Genomic DNA, 21,543 nt, shown 5'->3' with positions numbered 1-21,543 from the left:
GATCATCAGCCACATCCATTCCACGGGGCTACCGGGCAGCGACGGTGCATGGGTTTCTGGAGGAACTGGTGGTGAATGAAGACCCAGAGTACCAGTGGATAGACCGTATTAGAACTCCTCGGGCCTCCAATGAAGCTCGTCAAAGGCTCATCTCTCTTATGTCTGGTAAGAGAGCCCAATCCTCTTTTCAGTGGAACAACAGGAATATCTCATGTTAACATGACTGTGTGTTACTTCTAATTCAGGAGAGCTGCAGAGGAAAATAGGGCTTAAGGTACTAGAGATGGGTGGGAATGCGGTGGTGGGCTACTTGCAGTGTTTCGACCTGGAGGGAGAATCAGGCTTGGTGGTCCGAGCAATAGGTACTGCCTGTTCGCTGGAAAAACTCAGCTCTGGAAGCATCCTGAACACACACACGCACCCTAACACAGCCCCTGCTTCCAATGCCTGCAATTCCCCTTCTAAAGATGGAAAAGAGTGAGTATAAACCGAAAACACGAGCATGGAGACTTCCTCAATGCAAGTCTCACTGCGAAACCTTGTTTGTGAAAATGGAGAATGATGTGCTGTGTGTGTATGAGAGGGAGAGCGTGTGGACAAAATGCACTCTTTTAGTTTGTGTACAGTCCGGCAGTTACTTCTGTGTGTGTCTCAGTTACTAGGATTCCTCTTTGAATTTTAAGTGTCTCTTGTGTCTTGTGTATTGCATCATGAAACTAACAGGAAATAACCTGAGACACACACACATGACATGTACACTACACACACAGCCACTCTTAAGTGCCCTCTAGCCTTGTCTGCTCTTTTAAACTACTTCTGCATGGCCTTCTGCCCAGTCTCTGTATGTTTCAGTGCTGTGTGTTGTAGTGCGCATGCTCGGCTCTGCTTCTAACCCTTGCGTTGTTCTGTTGTTCCAACCAAAGTAGCTGTTTTGTGATATTGCTCCCGTAACTGCAGTTCAGTGCATGTGTCCTTCTGATTTGCATTTATTCAGTTTATTTATTAGTGAGATTGCCTGTATTGGGGATGCAAGGACATTTTGGTAATGACATATAAAATGTGTTCTAAGGCTGTTTTTGATGAGGGACAAATGAAGAATGACAGCAAGTCTGACTATCGTACTCGTTGCATATTTATTTTCCTCATCAGATTAATCTCTTTCTTTTCACTTATAAACCTGGCTGCCGATAGTCTTGTTTTTATTATGATCAGATAATGATCTATTTAAAGTAAATAAATAAAGATAATAGCTTGTTTACTCTGTAATGGTTTTGTTGCAGCCTAAAAAACGGTTTCTTTTCAAATAATCAATTAAAAACACAATTTTTGATTAAGATAAAAGTACTTTTTATGTTGTTTTTCTTTGTTTTATATATCTTTCAGCAATAGTTTTTCTTGAATATTTCAGAGATGGGGTAAAGCTGAATAACTATTCACACAGTAGCCAAAAAAGAAACTTTTGAGATTGCCATTAGCAGAACAGACCACGAAGGATAGATATTTTACAGTGGCTTCAATGCCTTTTTTTTTTTTTTTTTTTTTGACATGATCTAAACAATTGATCCTTCATCAAAATGAATGCTGTTTAATGTTCTGCCACTGCTTATTTCTTCAATTTGTTTTTTAAACAGTGATCGGTTATGAACAATTTTTTCAAGGCAAGCTTGTTTGGGCCTTTTTTCCGTTATTTGCACCCCTGCTCAGTATGACTGAGAGCTTCAGCTGAGTTCTGTGCATGAGCTTCCTGTTGCTTTCACGTGACTTTAAATGAAATAATGATTACAAGGCAAAGAGCAGGAGAAAATATTAGGCCCTCTTTTTGCTGTTCTTTTCCTTTTGTCTCCCTTTTTTTTTTTTTTTACTCAACTGCAGTGTTGTGTTGTGTTGGTTCTTGTGTGCATCTCTTTCTTTCCCTCTGCCTACATTTGGATTGGGACATTTCTCACTTTTTGTCCAAACCGGTCTTGCGTCTTCCTCCTTCTCTCTGTCTCTCTCTATGTACTGATTGGCCCAGGTCTCCCCTTGCCCACGGATGCCGCTCCACCCACAACAGCCCCGTGCATTCGGCCTGCAGCGCCCAGAGACTGTCCCAGAACTTCTCTATCTCTGTTCCCACACTCATCTTCACTGGTACGCAGAGACAGGGGAGCAAATCAGCGCAGGGGGATGACAGAACATTTGAAATGCAAAAGAAATGGTGGTGATGTGTTTGTGGTAGAAAAAAATGAGAATATTTTATTTGGAGGGTGTATAGTTTGAAAGTGTAGGCAGAGGCATCCTTTCCAAGAAGCAAGGCAGACCCGTATACCCTTTGTCAGAGGCCAAATGATGGTATTGGCCTTAAATTGTTCCTCTGGATGTTTTTCCAATCATAAGTTGGTGGACAGTCAGATTCCCATCTGAGCGACGTCGGTTCTCTGTGGAAGGACCCAAGATCTCTCTACAGTCTCCTTTGCTTCACTCTACTGGGACACATGCTTCAGCTTGTCATCCTCTGTTGAGTCTGACCTTTTTTTTTTTTTTTTTTTTTTTTTTATTGTTTTGCCAAGTTGCTTTCTTTAGTTTGATTTGTGTGCACTTTTCTTTGTTGTCCCTTTTGCTTCCCACGCTTGCTTTTTAGTTCCCCTGCCATCCGTAACACATCAAACACACCTCACCCAAAGCAAACATATCAAACATTAAAAAGTCACCTTCCCACTTAGGAGTCACATTGCACATTTGCACACACAGACACACGCACACAAACGCTCAGAGGGTGAGGTGACTGACATGTGTGTGTCATGTTTTCCTGGCAGGCCGGTATTTGGTGAGGACCTGCCCTCGTCCTCCGGCCCGCCCACCCCTTTCAGAGCCCTTCCCACCTCCTCCTCTCCTCCTCCCCCCTTCTCTCCTTCCAAGCCATGCAGCCGTCAGTCCTCATCATCAGACACAGACCTCAGTTTGACGCCCAAGACGGGTAAGAATACTCTGCCCCATCCCCTCTCTCATTTTCATCCCTTGCTTCTCCTAACACCACTTTTTGGTGCTGCTATGGTGATGTTTTTTTTCTTCCTTTTTTGTTGTTAATCACTTCATTTATTCTACATTTCTTCATGTTTTATTTTGATTGTGAGTTGTATTGAAAGTACAGCCATTCCCCGCACTCCATCTGTCCCCAGTGGCCTGGTGTGTCTTTTTGTCTTGCACTATTAAAAAGAAAGTAAAAGAGGAAAAGTACAAAGCATGTTTTTGTAGCGTTAAGATACACCAGATCTCTGTATTAGTTCTTCCCACCTGATTTATTTTTTTTTTGTTATCAGAAGCACTGTGTCTCTAGAGGAGGCTGCAGTTGATCTAAGGTCACTTCTTCATATGTAGCCATTATTGAGGAAATGGTAAGTTTGGGAGAACTCTGGTTCATGCACAATTTACGGCAGCCCAGTGATTAATGCCGTTTCGACAGAAGAACCCCGTCACCACAGCTGCCCTTCAGAACCTTCCGGATTGGACTAGCAGATCCTCAACCCACATCCTTCCTTCTTTCTAACTCTTCCTATTTCATATTTCCTGCTTTTTGTCCTTATCTGTCTCTCTGTCTCCCATTTTTCTGCTTTTTTCTCATGCAGTTTATGGTTAGGCTGAGAAATATTTTGATAATAACACTGTTTTCTTCTCAGTCTGTTTGTCACTGTTTGAGGAACAGTTTTATAATGAATATTGACTCCTATAAGTTTACTCTTATTCTCAGCTTTGCAATAAAGGGATCGTCAGGATTTTTCCTTTACTTTTTATTTTTCCTTGAGTTTATAAAGTCCATATGTATTATTATTATTGTTATGTATAATTACAACACAATTTCGACTGCGGCATTCCCAAATGAGGTGCAAATGCAGTCAAATAAAAATTCCTAGTGAAACTATGTTGTCCTTCAGGGGGCTCCCCTGCCCCTGTTACTGCCCCCTAGAACCGTTTGGACCAAATGTGCCTACGACTGCCGAAGTGTGGACCCATGAATGTCCCCAAAAAATAGATTTACTTATTTGTAATACTTTACCAGGCCTCCTGCTGCCTCTGTACTCTTTCACATCATTTGCATAGAGAGCTCCTTTGATTGCAAGTTTTTTTTTTTCTCTCTTCTTTCCTTCACTGCAGCCACTTCCAAACAAAAATTCCACACTCGAGACTTTTTGCTGGCTTAATTGAAGAAGAAATAATGAAGGCACACCTCACACTTGTTACATCTTAAAGAGCATAAATTCCTGAACCTTTCTTCCAGTTAGGATGTGAACATGATCAGATCAAAGCTGAGAGTCTAAACTTTAAGTTTATATTCATTATATAACTGTAACCTAAAGATGCTTTAATAAAAATCCTGTCAGTGTCCAAATACTTCTCGGCCTAATTGTGTCATCCATTTCTTTTCTAACTCAAGATTTCACTTGTGTTAACCTGTCTACCTGCATTTTCTTCAACATTTGTCCTTGGGGATACACCATTTTCTATTTTTTTTTAAGTATTTTTTGGGGCTTTTTATGCCTTTGATGATAGGACAGTTGGAGAGAGACAGGAAGCAGGGGGCAGAGATGGGGAACACATGCAGCACAGGGCCGCTCGGTGTGGGAGTCGAACCGGGGCCAGTTGCAGCGAGGACTAGCCTCTGTACATGGGGCGGCTGCTTAAACCACTACGCCACCGACTGCCCCGGCCATTTTCTATTCTTGCTACTCTATTTATAGAAGTGTCGAAAATATTTAAGATCATTTTGAGATCAGTAGTCTACTTTTTCTTCAAATTTAAATGTGTACTTCATGGTAAGAACAAGATTATGGGCGATTTTCACATCGATTTTTGTCTCAGTAAAAACTGAGTTGTATGTAATTATGTAAATGTAATTCAAAGGACTTTTTTCTTTTCTAATGACATTTTATTTTGGACCAGTAATGCCATAATTATGACCCATCGGTTTAATCAGGACAGTATTAGGGATTCCAGTCTAATGCCCCATTCTGGTAATTGGGGCATCCCTATTTCGCATGCTTCATCTCTCTTCACTTGTGTTCACTTCATCCTTGTCACACTTTCTCTCTCCACTTGGTTATTAAGCTTCTGCCCACTATCCTCATTGCTCTCTGCTTGTCCATTCTCAATGTATCTGTTTTTCTCTGTGCACCCTCCATCTGTTTCTCTGCTGGATAGAGGAGTCAGTGAGACGCAGGCCTGGGATCTTCCTCTGCCCCAGCTCCCCCATCCTCTCCGCAGACACTCTGTCCCTTCCTGGTTCTGGCTCAGTGGGCTGTGGTCTTGGCTCTGTCCCCAGAGCAACCACCCCGCACCCTCCCTCCTTCACCTATTCAGATTCTGCCTTGCTGAGAAAGAGCGTGTCCTTCACAGAGGACCTGCTGCTGGCAGCCTCCGGTATAGTAGGACTGCTGTGTGTCATCGAATAACAGAAACTTATCGCAGTGAAGTGTTGGTGGCTCTCTTGTACACTGGATCAATAGCAACTGTTCACACCCAGATCCTCCTGAATGGTGTTAGCGGGAATATTAACTCGACATGCTTGATGAAAGCACCGAACCTACCTTGAAACAACACCACTGACTTAGTCCTACTTTGGATTCTCCTACTCCAGCATGTGCTTTAATGTGACTTGTTTAACTGAGTACTTCGAAAAATGGTTAGAGTAAGCTAGTCTAAGGATGAGGATGGAGCAGGTTTTGGTACTGCTTTTTATTTAAGATGTCACGTGCGGGTTCAGCAGTTACGCTCACTTGATTTATCACAGCGTCATAAATGCAGTAATCAGCTGACAGTTTGGTTTGCTTTCTGGTCCATTACTTTATGCACCGTAAGTGACCAAACTGAAGCCAGCCTCTTCTCTGTGATTAGGAATGGGCAGTGGAGGCAGCGCGGGGAAGGAGGCAGGGCCCCTGAAGACCCTGCTCAGACAGCAGACGCAGACAGCGCTCGAACAGAGGGTACAGCGTCACTCAACTCTTACACTCACTTATACACGTGCCGTATTTACTTGCTTACCATATGTGCAAACATTTGACATTAAATGACACTATAAATTGAAACAACCTAAGGATAATATTTTGGACAGGTGGTGCTTTGACAAGTAATTGGTGCTGCATGTTTGCCTCAGATGTCTGATCACTGGGTCACATGATACTTTTCACACAACTGCATTATTGTGAAATATTTCTAATTTGCTCTGGTGAGGTCTTAAGTAGGGATGGGTCTGTTTAAGACCGAGTAATGTTCGCTTTCTCTGTCCTCTTGACCACTTGTGCTACTCAGGGAGCGTCCTCCTCTGGGTTATTGTTTAATGCCAGGGTATGTCCCACAAGTGTGACACTCTTATCACTCCTCACCACCCACCCCCTCACCCCCAAACACCGTGACCAAGCTGATTGCCACCACCCAGTCTGAGTCAACTCCTAACCTGACCCTCCTCTGCTGTTTGTCGATATCAGAGGGACAATGGTGGGCAGAATTTCTGCATTTATTTTGCACCCACCTCACCCTAATAGAGTCACAAACATGTTAGGTGGGGGGCCAGAAGCTAGGAGTGATTCCCTTCAAGTCTGAAGGGGTGTGATTGACTGTGTGTGTGCCCTCTGGATACTCATGTTGAGCACCTTCTTCCTTGCTCACTTCTTTTCCTGAGTCTGACTTTAATTTCCTATGTCAACGAATGGAATGAACACTCACCTCATCAGCTCATTCTTGCCTCCTTGCTCTGATAGGAAGGAGCTGTTAGTCAAATGAGTTGACACCTTCTTTTTCTGGAGTACTGGACAAGAAAGAAATTGGTGGCAGCACTGCTTGATATGTGCCCACCAAAGCCATTCATCTCATACCGGCCCTGCATGTATGGAAAACCCAACTTCCCTAAAGTTTTCTGTAAAGGTCGTGCCAAATGACAGTCTCAAGTATTCCCAGCTCCCGTTGTGTGTCACTGCATGGATCATATCTGACTGGAGGCAGAGGACCAGCTGTCCTGTCAATGGACTGAGATGAGCATGTAAATCAGTGTACTGATCCTCAGCCACAAACCACTTTATCTTTGTGTTCCTTAGAAAACTCAAAGGTTTGCTATTGTACACTGGTATGGAGCAAGTGGGTAAAACTTGCATGGGGGTTCTCATCACTCTTGACTATTACCGCATGTTCACACTTAACCCCAACACTCTTATCACTGAAGTCTACACACAACACCTTCGGTTTGTTTCCAAAATAGTTGATATGCTGTTTAAAATGTGAAACAAAAACACAGTGCAATGATTTGCAAATCACTTAACCCCCATATTTAATTGAGAATAGCACAGCTACTCTGCAAACGGCACGCCGTCATACGCTTAAATAGATAGGAGTCTATTTTGAAAAGCTTTGGTAGGTTTTTATTTTTATTTTATGACACTACAGATTATTCGAATGGGTGACAAATATGGACTGCAGGCAGTCCAGTGGTACCTGAACCCATTCATTACAGATCCCTGCTGTTGTATATGAGCAGAAGGTATTTTTGGTGTTGTCTTTGCTGAAATAAGCAGCCAGTTTGTCCTTTTTCTCATTAGCCTGTTGGAGTTTGGTATCCGTGATTTTTGAATATTTATTAGCCAAACCAAAGGACAGTTTACCAATTGGAAGCGAGCGGTCTTGCATTTGTGGTTGCAGCAACAACCAGTTCTGGTAATGATTTATAGAAAACTCTTGGGCCCATACAGTGATAAAGATCTCGAAACATTCTTGAGTAGTTATTTAAAAATATTCATAGATTAAACATTTGCTATGTCTTTTGGACTGTTTTCTATTGAATAAAGGGTTTAAATGGTTTGCAGATCATAGCTTTATTTAAATTGTCCTAAGAGTTTAAACCAAGGAGCAAACTTTATGAAAGAGGGGCTGTTGTTAGCCAACATCATGGAAAAGATCGGTGTGTTTTCACGGTCTGTATTTTACCTTTTTTTTTTTTTTTTTTTTTTAACTGTTTTCCATCAGCAGGAATTTCCCTTCTTCACCTTGACGTCTTTCCCACCCGCTTTTCTGCTTCATGTTGGTGGAGTGGTCAACGCTCGCTCTGTCAAACTACTTGACCGAATACACAACCCTGGTGAGTGTAGCACACACAAACACACAGTCTCAATGTGGCTTGTCCATTGTTCTGTGAAATGACATGAGTGCAGTCCTCCATTGACTTGATGTCATGTGAGTGTCTGGTCTTGTTACAGCTGGCTGTTAGTCAGTGCTGCCTAGTATCTTCTCGTGTTGCAGTTTTCCTGTGTGTCTATTATCTTCTGGTGGTGCACAGTTTTCCTGTGTGTGGTCATCGTCTTTGACCGTTTGATTGTTTAGCAAAAAGATGATTACAGACTTTAACAAGTCTTTAAGCATGCCAACAGCTGTTCCTGCTCACATTGAGAGCTTGCAGCAGTAGTACTTAGGTGGAGATGAATGTGAGGGCAGGCTTTTGTCACGTGTATCACACAGTTTATAGATGGGGGCAACTTTCACCTCGTGTTTTGACTGACTTTCTGTGTGTGTGTGTGTGTGTGTGTGTGTGTGTGTGTGTGTGTGGCTGTGCTGGTCACCTAAAGGCTGTGCGTGTGTCTGTCTGTGTGCATTTATGCTCTTGTCACTGTGTTATGTGCTGGGGTGAGGTGCTATGGTGGTGCATGGCTCCAGTCTGTTGCTTGCTTCTCTAATGTGTGGTGGTGTTGGCTGCAGGTGGCAACATGAGGCGCTTTGGTGTCTTTTATACCCTTTGCTGCTGCAAGTTTCCCGATAGAAATATTCTTATCTGTATCGAATTCAAATTCTGCCCCTTTTTATTTACATATTGTATAAATACCTGAATGAAAATTGCATTGATGAAATATATTTGTTCTTTAGGCGAGCATCCTTTTTGTCTGTTGCCCATTTTAATGGTCTTTACCCATTTTGAATCAAAGATGGAGTCCTGATAATTGTGTAGTGTGTCAAGGGCCCAGCATGGTTGCTGCGATGGCTCGCGCGAGCATGACGTCACGGTGTCGTGCCGGCCATATATAGCGGCGCCAGTCGATGCGCCAGTAGTTGCAGTCTTCTCCGTCAAAGAGGTGTCGCTGCTACATGAAGGTTACCGCTAACTGCTCTACAACGACGAAAGTGGAGAAGAAAACAATGCCACTGTCATCAATGATACTGCTGCAGTATCTGGAAGATGAAATGCTGCTTAGAACCTTGCTGGCAAAAAGGCGACGAAAGAGAAAGATACTTGCATAATAGCTGATGAGCCTGCAGAAGTTAAAATTTCAATAGGCACGATGATGCCCATCTCGCCTCCAAATTCCTGAGCATTCTCACCCATTACTTGCATAATAGCTGATGAGCCTGCAGAAGTTGAAATTTCAATATGTGTGTTATCACCATTATAGATATAGTACTTAGAATATTGTTATAGGACTTTAAAGTGTATTGTGTTACTTTTTCTGTTTGTTTGTTATGAAATGGTGTGCTTCAATGGACACACTTGGGAATTATCGGTGCCTTTGAGGATGCAATAATAATAATAGATCGGTTTTATATAGCGCTTTTTATAATACTCAAAGCTGCTTCCAGTGAATGCAACAACAGTAAATTCCTAACAACATCATTTATTTACAAATAATTGCACAAAGTATTTTATGACACAACCGTCAGCCGTGCGCCTGTTTTCGAGTTGGTCCATCCGGTTTGTCGTTCTCTGCGCGTGCCAAGTTACAAATTTTGACTGGTGCACGACTGCGCGCTGCGCGGCCTTTTCATGGCGCGCGCCAGGCAGAAATACATCATTTTGACGTCATGCGCCGTGCGCGCAGTGAGCGACGCATCAACTATAAAACAAGCTTCAGTATAAGCAGGATTATTTTCAGAAGTGAAAAAAGGAGGCAAAATGAGCAAACCCACAAAGGATTTTGTAGTCTTTAAAAGGATCTGGGCAGACTTTGATAAAACTTACAGTATTCTTGTCTCAGTTTTATTATTTCTCCCTGGTCCAAACCTCAGGGGTAACTTGAAAAGAGCCCTGTTTACTGTACCTATGCCATTCAGCAGCAGCAACATCAAAGGTATTCGGTGGAGTTTTTGAACTAAAGTAGCAGCGGGGAACAGTGTTTTGTGTGTTGCTAATTTGTTTGTATGGTCCACAGTGCTATACATACTCTAATATTTTCACACTTTTTTTATTGTGACAGTTTTGTCACAATGCCAATATTTAATACCAACACAGAAATAAGTATTAAGATAAAAAATGGATGACAAAACTTGGAAGTTCAAATCTTTTATAGTCACAGGAACTTTTTCTCTTTAAGACTATGTGCATTGAAAACAAATGAGTATCCAAACTCCTTACTGGAACTGTAGATTGAGAAGCTCCTCATAACTTTTTCTGAACATGAATTGATCCTTAATTAATAATGTTTTATTTTTTTTTTATCAACTTGCAAGTGATTTGAAAGTTACATTTTCCAAAGTTTTTATTGTAACAATGCTAACCTGCTTTGCCAGGTTAGCTCTTGGTCTGTGTAACTTGTGCATAATCCTGCACAGATTGGCTGTTTGGAGTTTGTGGGAGTTGTTCACTGCCAGCCGCAAAATCAAAGTAATTCCTCGTTGTTCATTTGCCTTATACTTAAACTATGGAATTTCAGCAACTGCACTTTTTTTTTACAGATATGTTTTATCACTGTGGAAGCTGCAGAGAGGAGAAAGACACTCCTGCTGAATACTGCTCCTATGAAAACACAGTCATCTAAAGGATGGATTCCTATAAAAGGGGAAATTGTACAAACCTATGTACAGATCTTTTATGAGGAGTGAATGTTAGATATGTGAGGGGACATAGTGCAGTTAAGCCTAGTCCACAATAAAGGCTAAATATATATTGCCCTCAACTGACTGGCATGAAGGTGCCTCATACTGACGTGCACCTGCTAGCAAAAACGTGAAAAAAGAGCTACTGCATGTTTGGGAGTGAGCTTTAGAAGAGGTGAGGAAAATTGAATGAGGTTTTCCAAGTTTCCAGAGCAAAGATCTGAGTATTTAGGGAGACAAAAGTGAATTCGGGCATTGAGAGATGACTTAAATTGTGCACAGTCTAGATCACTGTCCGGTTAGATAACAGCACCTTGCGATTCAGTCATAGTTGTGTACATGTATTTAATTCTGACAATTTAGCAGGTTTGCGTTAAGCCGAGCAAAGAAAAGAGTCACTAAGACTAATGTTAAGTTTGTTGATGTCATTTCTTCCTTTGTCACACAGAAGGGGCTGACTTGCTTGTTTTTTGCAGCACTTGCTGTCGCCACCTTCAGTCAGTGTGGTTTTTAGAGATTTGTGCTTTGCACTCTGTCTCCATACACACACTGCATATTTTGTGAGAATCTCTCCATTTAAATAGACGTGTTTACAAGAAAACTCCACAGGACACCTTAAGTTTCTAGTTTTGACTGTATTACATGCTCTGTTTCGTATTGTGTACAGCTTCTCTTATCCTTAGATTTTTCTAAAACCTTAGCTGGTGCTGAAGCTTTCACACATCGCTGTTCTACTCTTTTCCTCATCAGTCCTCTTTGAGGTTGTTTTAGTAAGCCGACTTTAATTTGACATTGCATAGTGACTGTGAAGTGCTGTCGTTTTTTTTGCATAGTGACTGTGGAGTGCTGCTGTTGTGATGTGCTTGTATGTTAGACTGTCTCTTCTTTTCTTTTTCTCTCTTTTCTGTACTAACGGTGTGTTCTGGCCCAGCCTTGGGTAACACGCGCTCATACAAACTGCTAGACTGGAATAGTGTCACTGCAGGTATTTCCCCCCTTTTACTGCTCTCACCCACAGGAGTGATGGCAGCTCAATGAAGCTACACTTGTTGTGCCCTCTTTTGGTTAATTCACCACTAAAATTGAACCCCTTTTGGAGTCGCCAGCTTAAACATCCACATATAAATCTAACATTTATATAAGTTCAGTGCATCACTGAAAATCGATCAATTCAGTGAGCTGTCATCCTCCTCTCTCCAATTTCTGTGAGTGTGTGCTGAGCTGAGCATGCTCTGTGTCACCACCCCACCCCATCCAGTCTGGCCTCTTCCCTCCTCACCCCCCAACCAGCTCATCCTGCTGCCCATAAAAAGCCGCAGCTCTTCCCCAATGTTGCCCCAGCCTTGTTTGTAACGCTTCCTGAATCGGCATTGTGGTAAAAACCTGTCTAGACCAGAGAAGGTTTAGGAGGTTTATTCTGTGACAAAGAGCCACTGACTGGGCATGTGCATCCCAAACTCATTGGGCCGTATTCATACTGGGAGTGAAAGAGGAGCGATGGATGGATGGATGCATGGAAGGCAGATTGATTGGGAATGGGAGACACTTAAGGAAAATTAAAACTGGACCTGGGATGCTGAAGGGGAAGGAGGAAAGGAGGTGAGCTTGGGGAATGGAGGAAGTATAGCAATTTTCACAATTCTCGAACTTAAAAACCAGACTAGATTTGATGGACTCTAATGAATGAATATGGCCCTTTTTTGCCCATGAGCGTGCACATGGTCATGAGCGTGCACGTTGGTGAGCCTGTGCCTGTATGACATGCTGCTGCTGGTTTTACAGAACCCACCTCGTGGGCCTGATGCCTCAATCATTATTCTTCGTCTCGTCAGTTTTATCACCCATTTTCCTCTCCTCATCCATTCCTCTCCCCCATTTCAGTTCAGTTCCTCTTTATTTCTGGGGTTCCGTCAGCATGTTGCCGTCCCAGGGAGTCACGGGGGTGCTGCTCAATACTCAAATGTAGCATCTTTTATGTTCGCTTTGTTCAGCAACCATGAAGACTGAGATGAATTTCGCACTTTTACAACCCTCTCTTATAGGCACAGCCATAAAAAAAAGTTTATCTATATTTATTTCTTGTCTCCTTTCTGTAATGCAGCAGACTGAAAGGAGACAAAAGAGTGATCATGAGTATTTTTTGGTAGGGGTGCATCGATTGCTAGCTGGGATAGTCTCCAGCCTCCCCTGCTGGTTAGGCGAGTATAGAAAATGTATGGATGGATGCATTCGATTACTTGCCAGGTTATAGGAAATTAACAATTTCCAGCTTGACTGACAAATCAAATGTTTATACAGTTCATTAAATGCGTCATAAGAACAGGATCATCCACACTCAAGCATTTTTTCGGTGTGGAGGTTTAAGAGTGTGCACAGCTAGCAAAAACTCATGTTTGCCGACCGTAGCGTCTCACATAAACACTTAGAAAGTGTCCGTTATAACTCGCTGTCAAAAAGAAACTACATTGATCGATATTTACCTTTCTGCAAAACAGCTGATAGTTCTTTTTGTGTGGATCTGTAGTCTAGTCAGAAATAATTAACTGGCCTGATTATCTCAGAAACTGTGGTCCTTTACAGCCTGCAGAACACAGTGTTAATGCCACCCCTTTATGTTGTCATAGTTTAGTTTTTGTTACCCTGGAAGGTAGTTTCTGGACGTAAATCCTTATCCGTTTGTACGCTGTAGCCCTCAAAGGGTCATCGCACAAAGGATTCAATCACCTTATTTTAGCAGGTTCGCTTCATGTTATGCACATCTTACAGAAATTTAGTTGTAAAAAAGAGTGTTTCACTGGTATCGGCAATCGTTTTTTCATTTTCTAGGGGTTTTTTTTTTTTTTTTTTTACTCGCAAAAGTACAAATCCAACACTTTATTTAGAATTGAAGATTTGTTTAAAAAAAAAAAATTGTCTTGTGAAGTGGTGCACTTTTAAGATTAAGATCTGATTTATATATTTATTGGTCATGCATACACACGAAATTTGTCCTCCGCTTTTAACCCATCCAGGTTGGCACCTGTTGACACACACATGCACATGCACAGGGTCACACACTCAGAGACAGATGCCAACCTGGAGCGGTGGGCAGCCATTCAGCGCCCGGGGAGCATGGGGGTACGGTGCCTTGCTCAAGGGCACCTCAGCCGTGACAAGGAGGTGGACTGACATATTATATATACTGACATATTATATTTAAACAAGAGAAAAAGGTGAAGGGCCCATGAGCTGGTCCACGAAGAGGAATATACTGTGACAGAGAGTGGAAAGTTTACCTGTAACCTGATTACAAATTAAAGATATTTTGTGTTCTGTCAGTGAAAGAAAATCGCAATCTGCCCTGAAAATTGTCCTCGGTGCATATCTAGTTTTAGATCAGGCGCAGTTAAAGAATACCATCATGAACTCACAACTAATCCAGTCATTGACTTTGCCTCCATCATCGTCCCCAAACTCTCCTACATTATTCAGTGTTGTCTTGTTTTACAAAATTCTGTTTGTTTTTTTTTGGGCTTGCTTTGATATACCATACAACTCATAAATCACCAAAAAACACAACCTGTTCTGTTGGATTTCTGTTTATTTTCTGGTAAGTCAAAGCAGTCCGATTAGATTCAGACTACTTCATGCTACTTTGTTTGGAATTGTGAGGGTCTCTTTTTCAATATGTCTTTAATGGTAATATGCCATCCACACTTAAGTGTTCAATTAGGTTTTGAAAGGCAATTAATCTTAATTCAGATGTTTTATTGAAAGCTGTTCAGATTCAGATTTCTATGTTTTGCAGATGAGCCAGAGACTCGTGATGCCTGGTGGGAGGAGATTCGTCAAGAGATCAAATCTCACGCCAAAGCTCTCGGTTGCCACGCTGTTGTAGGGTACAGTGAAAGCACAAGCATCTGGTATGTAGTACCTGCACAAATGTAAGGGAAAAACACTGCAGTTTTAAGTTTGAACTCACTTTGGTGCACAAAGTTTCAGGTCCTGCTCTCACACTTCTCCCTTTTCTTTCCATCTCTCGGCCTCTCCTAAACACAGTGAAGAGGTGTGTATTTTGTCAGCTTCGGGCACAGCAGCCATACTGAATCCTCGATACATGCGCGAAGGCTGCCTTGACATCGGAAGCACCGACCACAGGTTGTTTTTTCTTTTGACTTGTGTATTTTGCTTCAAAGAGTCACTGAGACTGATATCATACGGTTTGGATTGTTCACCAGGTTTGAGGAGCCATCACCCCCAACCTGTGGTTTCTGTCACATCCCATATGATGAGCTCAATATGCCATTTCCTGCCCAGCTCACCTACTGTTACCACTGCAGACGGCAAAAGGTGGCAGTTGCATGACAATTCTTGTTTGCCTAAAGAAAGTGTTCTACGTAGGGCTGGGCGATAATTCGATCTCGGTTCGGGATCGCGATAAAATTTTGATCAATTTCGATAATATGCTTGGGACATATTATTCGATATGACATTTTAAAAAGTAGGCCTAAGCGCCGCGCAACAACACCAGTATCGGTTTGCCTGCTGCTGTATGCCGGTAGGACACGCCCACGAGCGAGCAGCGTGGCTACCATTGCAAACAGAGTGAGACAGGGGGAGAAAGGGAAAGAAGTCAAAAATGAGCGAAACTGAAGCTGAGGACCGTGAATTTATTGGTGAACGTGAAAGCGACACCTTACTCGAAGACATTGTTGATAAAAAAGGTCACATCACGTCAGCTGTGTGGACATGGTTCGGTTATGGCAAAAGCGACCAGGAACAGGTGAAGCCGCTCTGCAAAATATGCTGGTGGGTAGTACCAGCCAGGACGGGGAATACGACTAACCTTTTCAATCACCTGAAACGGCACCACCCCACTAACTACACAGAGAGTGTGACACTGCGGGCTCAAGCTAGCACACCACACACACAGCTAAGCTACACACACACGTCGCCCGGTAGCATCAATAAACAACAATCCATCCAGTCGTGCTTTGCAGCCATTGCTCCGTATGAAAAACAGTCAAAGCGGAGCAAAACTATAACGAGCGCTATCACTTATTGCCTCGCTAAAGATATGATGCCCCTGAACACAGTGGAAAAAGAAACTGATCAAAGTGTTAGACCCCAGGTACGTGCTCCCTGGTAGAAAATACTTTTCTCGGACGGCGATGCCACAGGTTTATGATGAATGCCGTCGTAAGGTGGAAATTCATCTGAATGATATTAAATACTTTGCCACCACCACCTCTATGGTCTAGCTGTTTTTCAATACCTCCAACAAATCTCTGGGAGGTAAACCAGTATAATAGTATTATAGTGGTTTAGTTTTTACATTTATTTTGTCTTTGTTTAGCACTTTAATGTGTCAGAGGGTCTGAACCACATGTTTACTTAGTTTGGTTTTGTACTGCCTCAACAAATATTTGTGATTATTATTATTTAATAATTGTTTGTTTTTTTTAATTCTGTATGAGCGAAAGCATTTTGTGCTCATTATTGGAAGGCATTTTTTTTATGTTATTAAACTTTATTATAAAGTTTCAGTGAATCTCTTGTTTCTTCAAGCTTCAGGGTGTCCCTCACACTGGCAGCATCTGCAAAAACTACATATCGTGATAAGAATCGAGATCGATCAATATGGAAAAACATATCGTGATAACATTTTTTTCCATATCGCCCAGCCCTAGTTCTACGTGTGTAAGATATGTTTGGTGTCACGGTGCCTAAATGTAGCTTGTTCAAAAATGTACAAATGAACCATGTATTTTCAAGGTTCCCGATGTGCTGTTCACAACAATCGACCTGCCAGCAGAAGCAGCGGTCACAGGGAAAGGCTGTCTTATTCAGGCCAGGTAAAACGCCTCACAAACACCAATCAGTGTTTGTAATCATTTTGAAACGGATGGCAGCTGTTTTGAAAGATGGCTGAGAGGGAAAAACATGAGATTTTATCAACTGAAAAGTACATTATGGTACGTCTTTCTTACCACTACCACCAGATGACCCACGATGAGCTTTGAACTGAGTATTTCAAGTGAATATATCACAATTTATAAAGTCGAATTATATAAGCAAAATGTTATGTATTGAGATATAGTATGTGTGTGTGTGTGTATATATATATATATATATATACATATATATATATATATGGAATCTTATCTGATATATAGTCCTGAGTGCTGAATAACGCACATAACAAAAAGTTTAAATGTGTCTGCTCTGTTTTGTTAGCGTACACACTCGCATGCTGATAACGCAATGCTACACTTGATCTGTGGTGCACTGATATACAAGTGACATGCTATGCCAAGATTAGCTGTGATGTGCTCACACAGGCATGTCTAGACTGCAGACTGCATAAGATTCGCCTGTATGACCAGCCTATCTGCAGGGATTACTTTAGTAATGACAGCACGTGTTAACAATGTAAATATGCTTATTTTGTGACTCTCAAACAATAGTTTCCCTCCAGCTTTGCTTCTACAGAGGCCTCCCTCTAAAGTGCCAGCAGCCTATTTATTTAACTTTCTGTTCAGAGAGTGCTGAACTCATTTCTGTCTTTCATGTCCCTCTGCTAGTTGCAGCATTCTGCTCTGCACTGCAATGACGTCAGTCTGAATTTAGTATCTTAACTACATATTGTGATGCAAAAGAACCTTCACATTTCAACTTGAGCGATCAGATGACTACGCAGCTTTAGCAGTTCCAATCTTATTTTGTCTGCCCTATCTATAATCAGTCTGGATATGCCCCAAGAGATGTTTTATGAGGAAAGATATATATATATATATATATGACATTTATTTGAGGTCAATGTAAATGCACAATGTATTTAAGTGAGTAACGCAGACTGTAAACATAACTTGTCTACAGGACATCTTTTAATGCCAATGCTTATTGTCCTCTAGACTATGTCGTCTGAAGAAGAAAGCCCAGGGAGAGGTCAACGCAACTGCCATCTCCAACTTGTTGCCTTTCATGGAATATGAGCTGCACACTCAGCTCATGAATAAACTTAAACTGCGGAGCATGAACGCCCTGTTTGGTCTACGCATACAGATCAGCGTTGGCGAGAACATGCTCCTGGGTCTAGCTGTAGGTAAACATTTTGAGCTAACGAGATGAATTTGCGATTGGCAACTCAGTCAGTTAAAAGTATGTCTGTTCAGTCTGCGACAGGAGTGTACCTGACAGCGCTGCCTGCACCAGGAGGTATTCAGATTGCAGGAAAGACTCCTGGTGACCCAAGCAATGAGCAGCATCTTTTGACTATCCAGAAGAGGATCAACGAAGCCACAGCCAAGAACAAAGAGCTTTATCAAATAAACCCTCCGGTGAGATATACACTTTTCTACGCAGTATATGAATCTGTAAAAGGTGAGATTTGTCCACAAGTGTTCAAAGTATATAAGTTCAGGTAATAAACAGTCCAGACTGCAAGTATTGGATTTGGATAGTTATAGTTTGTATATTCTTCAGGTTCTATGTATTGATTACATCTTTCAAAACACCCACCAGGCTACTTCCTGTTTTTTGGGTGCTGCTGTGCCGTGGCTCAGAGTTGAATGTTGAGAGTTTAGTTAGAAGTGAGGCTGTCGGTATGCATCCTTTACTGTAGGCATATATGTTTTGTGAAAAATCAACACTGCGGTACATTGCAAAAAAAGCAGTTGTTTGCATTAGAAATAGAACACTAGGAGAACGGAGCAGCTTATGTTTGATTGACCAGATTTATTTATTTATTTATTTATTTTTATCATGATAAAGGAAAGCTTTTATTACATCACATCCTGTTAAGAATAATGAAGGACTTTGTGGTCTGAATTACAGAGCACATGGTAATTAGAGTGCAAAGGCTAGGTTGGAAATCATAAAACATACAAGAAAAAACAGTGAAGTTGTAGGATAAAGCCTGATTCTTACTCGGCGCAACCGCGCAACTGTTCTGGCTCGAGAACCATTAATGACGTCATCGAAAGCGCCAGCCCCTTCACAGTTCCTTCAGCTCATAAGCGCAGTTTGCGGCGAGTATGCGTCACATTTGCAGTTCTCTCCAGACCAGCGGGCGTCACTGTTGAGGAAACAAGCTGAAGAACCAGACGAAGAAAAGCATACGAAGAAAGCATACACAATGCCACCTGTGGTGTCACGTCAGCAGAGGCTGGCACAGCTGATGCGGATGCGGAATGAATTTACTCTGGGTGTAGAACTGTATCTCAGAGCTAAGCGGCTGCGGCAAAAACAGAAGAGAAGGTGGAATGTTCGTCCTTTGCAACAAGACGAACTTTGTCAAACGTTGTCAAACGTTGTCCTTTGGGACAACGTTATCCCAGTGTAACTTCATAGACGTGTCGTACAGATGTTTGTAGAGGCGCACCCTCTCGGTCACCGCGGTCTCTGCAGTGTTCATGTTTCCTTTCTCTTGGTCAGCTGTTTCCGGTTGAGCTCGCGCAAAGTCAGAAAAAAAGTTGTGTGCACGACCTTGCGACGCGCGAGGATCTTTTAGCTTGCGACGGGGGGCGTGGCGGAATTTTGGGTCACGTGACTGTTTGCGCCATTTGCGACCAGCTAGTAAGAATGGGTCAAAGCGAGGTTGCGCCGAGTAAGAATCAGGCTTAAGGCTCGATTGACTGAACAAAAGTCAGCCTCTGTCAAAAAGATCCAAATAAGAAAATAAATAAATATACAGTTAGGTACTCGATGTCTGCAAAAGATTCCACGTCAGATATTAAATATGAGTGTTTTGTCATCCACATCTTTTCAATGACTTTTGAGTCGGTAAACGTTCGGCACTGTGTTAAAAGATGCTTATAATCTTGCACACTTCTTTCTACTGTAACTATAAAGGGAGCCACAAAGCCTGAAGAACCCACAAAAGTAACTGTCCGAATACTTGCTCTGGACTGTATGGTCTGTTCTTTGTGAATCATTATAAACTTAACCTTCTTGTCTCTTTTTGATCATCAAAGAAATTATTTGCCCTGGACCCTGAGGTGTTCTGCGGCACAAACATGGTACTGAGCATGCCAGCCTTTAGCCGAAAGACACAGAAAAGCATGATGAATATTTGACTCTGTTAATTGTAATACTACACCACCTTTGCCGTAACCATCTAACAGCTCTTAACTCTGTACTTAAGTTGGGCCAGAGGATGTGTAACTCCCCGTAAGGTCTTTGAAGGGCACTCACTATTCTTTTGATGTGTTATGTATTTGAATTACGGCCATCTGCTCAGCCCAGTCACACTCTCACACGTATGTTTTCATGGTGTATGTGTAATTTTGCCACCTCATACTTTCCAAAAGGATCTTCACATTAACTCCAGTTGTGGTTGTGTGTATTAGTAGAGTGCAGGGAGTGAGTGTGAGCATGTGGAGTGTTACTAATATTGTCTTTATACTACCTGTACAGTCAGGATAGATGTGTGATGCAGAATGCGGGCTGCTATGTTGGTCCATTGTTCACCAGTATCCCATCTCTGTGCTTGCAGGAGCTGACAGAGGAAGGGGTGGGCTCCCCGATACCTGAGCCGAGGCAGCGATCCAGACTTTTTCGCTCTCACTCAGAAAGCTCAGATGAAATATCAGAACTGGATCTATCCCACGGCAAAAAGGATGCCTTTGTCTTGGAGGTGTGTGTGTGTGTGTGTGTGTGTGTGTGTGTGTGTGTGTGTGTGTGTGTGTAGAAACCAAAAACGGTAATTGCACAATAGGCAACTACTGTTGCTAATTGCTGTCTTTGCTCTAGATTGATGACACTGATGCTGTCGAGGACATCCACTCTCTACTCACTGATGCAAATCCTCCTAGAGGTTTGTGCCACACACAATTTCTGCAGCAGTTACGACCTATGTCCCTGCACTGTACATATACCCCTGATCGGCAAAACTGATAGAAACTAGAAACTGATATTGGTGTTTTTTTCTCATTGTTGTCCTCAGGTTTCTACAGCTGCAATACTGAGACCATGCCTGGGATTTATAACTGGACTTCAGGAATACAGGTACAACTTCACACTGAACATAATTATAGAAACTCTGTCAATAATGTAATCTATTTCTGTAAGTTTATACTGTATCACTGTCTTACTTTGTTACAGATGTTTACATCAGTGAGGATCTTGAGGTTGAACAATACCAATCTAACTAACCAAGGCTTAAACAAGATCTTCACTGACCTTTGTGAGAATCTGCTGAAGGTGAGAAACTTTTATTTTATTTTATTTATTAATGAACGTAGGACCATGTCCATTTTTAATAGTCCTGTTGCACTCTTTTACTCTGTTTTACAATGGTTCTCGGTATGACTGACTTTTGAATCGGGTGATACAAGTCTACGATTCCTCATATTTGTTTCAGAGTTTTTACTTCAAGTTGCGCTCTATGATTCCCTGCTGTCTTTGTCATCTCAACTTCACCGTAGCAGTACCAGAAGAAGAGCTCATTCAGGTAAGACTGACATCATCAATCGTCGTCGTCATCATCTAGGAGCTTGAATAAGGGCAACTGAGATTCAGTTTTCTTGGTTCATACGACGTTTCACCTCTCATCCGACTGTGACCTTGATGACCTGCTGATGAACTCCCCACTAACTAGTTTTAGAACTGAAGAGGCCCTTCAGTTCTAGTTGTCCTTATTCAAGCTCTTAGGATTACCATGACCTGGGTGACTGTTAATCGACACCAACATCATCAATGTCTTTGATATGCTAAAGAAATAAATGAATGAAATGGTTTTACCAT

General features: G+C 42.0%; 1 protein-coding gene across 15 annotated transcripts in view; it reads left to right on the top strand.

Moving 5' to 3' along the window:
* c2cd5 (C2 calcium dependent domain containing 5) overlaps nucleotides 1–21,543 on the top strand; it is a 30,631-nt gene that overhangs the window by 2,103 nt on the left and 6,985 nt on the right. For 2 of the 15 annotated variants that reach the window (XM_075469774.1, XM_075469762.1), the window contains exons 6-23: nucleotides 10–165; nucleotides 246–477; nucleotides 2,796–2,956; nucleotides 5,176–5,394; nucleotides 5,869–5,957; nucleotides 7,990–8,098; nucleotides 14,606–14,720; nucleotides 14,857–14,955; nucleotides 15,036–15,147; nucleotides 16,573–16,652; nucleotides 17,712–17,898; nucleotides 17,973–18,137; nucleotides 19,773–19,817; nucleotides 20,294–20,434; nucleotides 20,551–20,614; nucleotides 20,744–20,805; nucleotides 20,902–21,000; nucleotides 21,161–21,250. In XM_075469774.1, coding sequence (XP_075325889.1) covers nucleotides 10–165; nucleotides 246–477; nucleotides 2,796–2,956; nucleotides 5,176–5,394; nucleotides 5,869–5,957; nucleotides 7,990–8,098; nucleotides 14,606–14,720; nucleotides 14,857–14,955; nucleotides 15,036–15,147; nucleotides 16,573–16,652; nucleotides 17,712–17,898; nucleotides 17,973–18,137; nucleotides 19,773–19,817; nucleotides 20,294–20,434; nucleotides 20,551–20,614; nucleotides 20,744–20,805; nucleotides 20,902–21,000; nucleotides 21,161–21,250 — 2,225 coding nt within the window. Of the gene's footprint in view, nucleotides 1–9; nucleotides 166–245; nucleotides 478–2,014; nucleotides 2,131–2,795; nucleotides 2,957–5,175; nucleotides 5,395–5,868; nucleotides 5,958–6,282; nucleotides 6,319–7,986; nucleotides 8,099–11,749; nucleotides 11,804–14,605; nucleotides 14,721–14,856; nucleotides 14,956–15,035; nucleotides 15,148–16,572; nucleotides 16,653–17,711; nucleotides 17,899–17,972; nucleotides 18,138–19,772; nucleotides 19,818–20,293; nucleotides 20,435–20,550; nucleotides 20,615–20,743; nucleotides 20,806–20,901; nucleotides 21,001–21,160; nucleotides 21,251–21,543 lie in introns of all 15 variants that reach the window. The other 13 variants (XM_075469771.1, XM_075469768.1, XM_075469772.1 and 10 more) reach the window with 10 other exon arrangements.

The sequence above is a fragment of the Odontesthes bonariensis genome, chromosome 7 (assembly GCF_027942865.1).
Source record: "Odontesthes bonariensis isolate fOdoBon6 chromosome 7, fOdoBon6.hap1, whole genome shotgun sequence".
Lineage (NCBI taxonomy): Eukaryota > Metazoa > Chordata > Actinopteri > Atheriniformes > Atherinopsidae > Odontesthes > Odontesthes bonariensis.
The sequence above is the reverse complement of the archived record's forward strand: the minus strand, read 5'-3'. Positions and strand labels throughout refer to the sequence as shown.